Raw genomic sequence first — 4632 nt, forward strand, 5'->3', positions numbered from 1 at the left:
ACACACACACACACACACACACACACACACACACACACACACACACACACACACACACACACACACACACACACACACACACACACACATACAGCCACACACACACACACACACACACACACACACACACACACACACACACACACACACACACACATACAGCCGCATGCACGCACGCACACACGCACACGCACACACGCACTATTATTTTTCATTATACTGTATTTAACATTAAACTTTCATTTTAAACTTACATTGCATGTTGTTGTTTCTTTAGTGATGTTGAGGTGAATCTGAAGACCATTCTTTAGGATGATATTACTCTAGAATATCTGCTATATGTATGTATGCTGTATGTGACAAATAAACTACTCAACTCAACTCAACTCAACTCAACTCAACTATATCTTTAGGGACTACCATTGACATACCATTTATACTGAATTCTAAACATGACTGTGAGCCAGACAGTGCAAGGATCTAAGGACTGAAGTGATGTGCTCTCTTTTATTTGGGTTTGCTTAGCATTCTTGCAGCAGTGTTTTTAATTAGCTGCACCCACTTAGACAGGTGCAACCACTGACTTCTATACTATAGTATAGAAGTCAGTGGTTGCACCTGTGACGTTTTGCAAAAGGCCTATGGGTAGAGCATTACAGTAATCAACTCTACAGGAAATAAAATCATGAATTAGCTCACGCACCTCCAAAAAAGACTGGTTTCGGGTGCAGGTTCAAAAAGTTAAGTCCATAGGTAAAAAAACGCACACTGGTGAGCTCCCATTTAATCCATTTTATTTCGAAACGTCACGAAATAAAATTGATTAAATGGGATCTCATCAGTGTGCGTTTTTTTTCATTATCTATAGACAGAAAAAAAAACGCTCTAACCTTATCTCCTAAGATGCTAGAAAGCTGAATTAGTGGCTCAGATGTGTTGCTGGTGCACTACTGATGACCTCATTCATGTGCGGAGGGGTGGAGACCCTTGCTTTAGGCAGTGCCGTAAACAGATCTCTACCGCTACCTGCTGGTGGAAATTAGTGACTACATCTGTAAGAGAGAATGAGCGAATGCATGATTGTTTCCCCCCACAAACCTTTGACTCAATGATTTGACTTTTAGTAATCACAATACTTACTTTTAGATATATATATAAAAAGAGATATATCATTAACTGTAATTTAATTTAAGGCATTCCGACTTTGAAGCTATTCTGATGTTGACTTCATTCAGGTGTTTACAAACCAAGGAAGCAAAAGAGAAAAAATATCGGATGATGTGTAAATTATAGTTTATTAGATGACAAGTCCTATGTGCAGGAATAAATTGGACTGGATGGGGGGATAGACCAGTGGTGTAGTCTACGTAGAACGCGGGTATACAGAGTATACCCACTTCTAAATTTCAGGGATTTCAGTATACCCACTTAAAATTGATTGATCCATTGTTTTGAATAGCACAAACATATACAGTATACCCACTTCAAAAAATGCTCAAATATACAGTATACCCACTTCAAAAAAGTAGACTACACCACTGGAATAGACTACATCAGGTAATACTGAAATGGGGCACAACTTGAAAAACCAGTAACAGCCGTCAACATTCAAGTTTAGAAATATTTTATTAAAACAGTGAGATGACAGTATAAGGTTCCAGAATGTACAGATCAATCTTGAAATTGAAGTAACCCACACTTTTTAAAGTACTTCATATACAAAACAAGAATAAACAGGCCATCTTGGACAAACATGTGACAGTTAGTGAAACAAAATGTATTTCAAAACATGTTCCAATGCTAAAGCGAGCCAATGGATATCAGTGTATCTTTCTTCCAACTTCTTAAAACTTCCTACCTCCTTTGTACCTCCTTTGTTACTTTGCACAATGCTACTACTGTTTCTGTACATACCATGCACTTTAAATATTCCATTGCACTTTTCTGTCTCCAATGTTTTGTATGCCATTCCCTGTTTATTTATTTGTGTACCCCCCTGTTTTTCTTTCATACCCCCACCCCCTCCCCAGTTTTGTGTCTTTTGTTTGTGTTGTTGTGTGAGCACACCAAGAAACATTCCTAACAACTGTATTTTTATACTGTTGATATGGCTAAGTAAACTTGAAACTTAACTTAACTAAAAAGGTCATTCTGACTCTGACTACTAGTGTTCCACTACTATGTTTTAGTGTGCTCTTCTTTCTACTGATAACTCTTTCACATTTAAGGAAAGATACATTATTGTGAACAATATATCCTCATTGCTTAATGCAAACAGATGACATTGCCCATCAAAAAACAACAAAATGACAGAATAAAATAATAAAAACAAAATATTAACAATAAAAACTCATCAAAATCTTTTTCATGTTTATCCAGGTGTAGTAGGTGAATTAACATCACTCTGCATTGTCAGTTGGACGTACCAAGCCTCTTCCAAAGCTCCACAAGAACAGCTCTATGGCCAAGTGGCATTTTGTTAAACGTCTGCATGAACAGAAAATGGACCGAATATTTTCAATGCTTCAATCTTGATGCTCCAGATTTTGCAGAAAAAAAGGAACAAATGATATTGGCAGAAACATACATTTACGGCTAACGACGTTTAAATTACCTTTAAACCTTTAAATTGAGGCAGAATGTTCCGTTTTTCCTCATCTTTATTGACTGTAGTCTGCCTTTGTGTTTATTCCATTAAAACCAGTGTGGGCAATTTTAAACAGTTTGAAAGTAAATACATTTGAGAGATGAGACAGGATTGGTCCCACAGATATGTTCCAGATGCCATTCAAAACTGATCGAGACTCAGGAAGGGCACTGTACGACCAGCTGAGTGCAGTGGGGTATAATGCTCATGTACATGTTTTGTACATTTTTTTTTTACATTTTAAGATTTGGACACAATATTTAATTGCTGCTGCAGTTCAATATGTAAATATTGAATGCATACGCAATGTGAAAAAAAAATGCAAAAATATTTATTCACTTCTGGGAAATGCAACAGATTGCATTCACATAGGCCTAACTTGATCAACAATACTTTGAAATCGAATTATTCCAAGATATTTTCAAAAGGTTGTGACCATAACTTAGTTAAATGAACCAAAGTAGTAGTGTATTGCATCTGATTTAGAGTTTGTGTCAGTTCTGTTTTGCAGCTGCAGTGCAGTTCGGGAACTGGCCTGAAAGTGGCGCTAGGAGCTGAAGAATGCCCCCCTTTACCATAAGAACATTCTTCAAATCCCAGTCCAGATTCACCCACCTCCAGTTCTCGAAAACACACCAGGAACTCAAACAAAACCATGATCTGTTTAAATTCCCATCAGCTTCAACAGAGTGAACTCAAACTCTACTCAGTTCAAGGATGCAGTGCCAGTGGGGTCGAATTAACAAACTGAAGCCACCAAGGAGCATATAAAACAAAACTGTAACTGAAAGCCAGAGTTACGGCATACGGTGGCAAACAAGACATAAATTGAAGTGTTTAGTCTGGTGTGAGAAAGCATCAATAAATAAAATATCAAACAATTCCCCATCATGCAAGCTCCATCACCAGCAACATGTCATGTTTGACAGCAAGAGGAAAAAGACCTTAGCAAACTGCCAACGCAAAATATATACCCCACATGACCTTTGTACTATGCCAGCACCACACCAAGATGTGTGACGAAATACATGATTGTACAGAGCGAACAAATAATAATAATAATAAAAAATCTTACACCATTCCCAAAACCCACAAGGCCACTCCTCATAACAGGTTGGCCATGTCTGTCTCCCCTGACAGAAAAGGGATGCCTTGAGTAAAATGTACATGTTGACAGCAAGCATCCCATGTTTTATACTGCTTAAAGGTTAATTCATTAAGAACTTATTTACATTTCTGGTAGTACTCAATGCGCAGGAATGTCTCTCAGGCCATCAGAGTCATGGTGGGAAAATAAAACATTAAAACTACAGAACTGTTGAAAGGAATTCAATAGCTCTGAAATTGGAAAATGACTTAAGCGTTTAAAAGTTCTTAGCAGTTTTGGGTGAATCACGAAAGCTTTTATCCCCATGAATGCCCACCTTAGCTGCCCCAAACACAGGCCACATCCAAACCTTGATGTTTAATATTTAGCGTTTCCCAAATACCACCACCATCACCCTGCCTTAGCCCCAGAGGAAGAGAGTGAGAGTGAGAGCAAGAGAGAGGTGAGAAGTAGCATGCTGTGCAGGGTAAGGAAGGAGAGGTGGAGTAGGGGGTTGGGGGAAAAGAGAGAGAGAGAGAGAGGCAGACAGGGAGAGAGAGACAGACAGAGAGACAGAGAGAGAGAGAGAGAGAGCAAACGACTCCAGGGGTCTTCATGTCATTCATTCCTGTCAGAGAAGAAGCAGTTTTGTTTTGTTTTTGTTCTTTAAGGGGTGGTAAAGATTTCCTGTCCAGGAAAAGCAGAACAGAAATACACACATGTATCACTGAGCCGAGTGAGTGCAACACAACAGCCGACTATTGTAGTCTATTCATCCCTGATGCTGCCTCGCTGGCTAGCTGATAGGCACTCGATACATCTCCACACCACGGGTGGTAATAGCTAAAGCATGGGTGTAATGGCTGAGGCATGGGTGTAATGGCTGAGGTGAGGCATG

The 4632-nt window shown here is 39.0% G+C and overlaps 1 protein-coding gene across 2 annotated transcripts in view; it reads right to left on the reverse strand.

The window, feature by feature from the left end:
• Positions 1-2637: 2637 nt before the first annotated feature.
• pof1b (POF1B actin binding protein) overlaps positions 2638-4632 on the reverse strand; it is a 39230-nt gene continuing 37235 nt past the window's right edge. The window contains exon 12 of one of the 2 annotated variants that reach the window (XM_063202952.1): positions 2638-4421. In XM_063202952.1, the coding sequence (XP_063059022.1) occupies positions 4401-4421 (21 nt within the window). In that variant the 3' untranslated portion in view covers positions 2638-4400. The remainder of the gene's footprint in view (positions 4422-4632) is intronic. The other variant, XM_063202953.1, reaches the window with a different exon arrangement.

Source organism: Engraulis encrasicolus, chromosome 7 (genome assembly GCF_034702125.1).
Source record: "Engraulis encrasicolus isolate BLACKSEA-1 chromosome 7, IST_EnEncr_1.0, whole genome shotgun sequence".
Classification (NCBI taxonomy): Eukaryota; Metazoa; Chordata; class Actinopteri; order Clupeiformes; family Engraulidae; genus Engraulis; species Engraulis encrasicolus.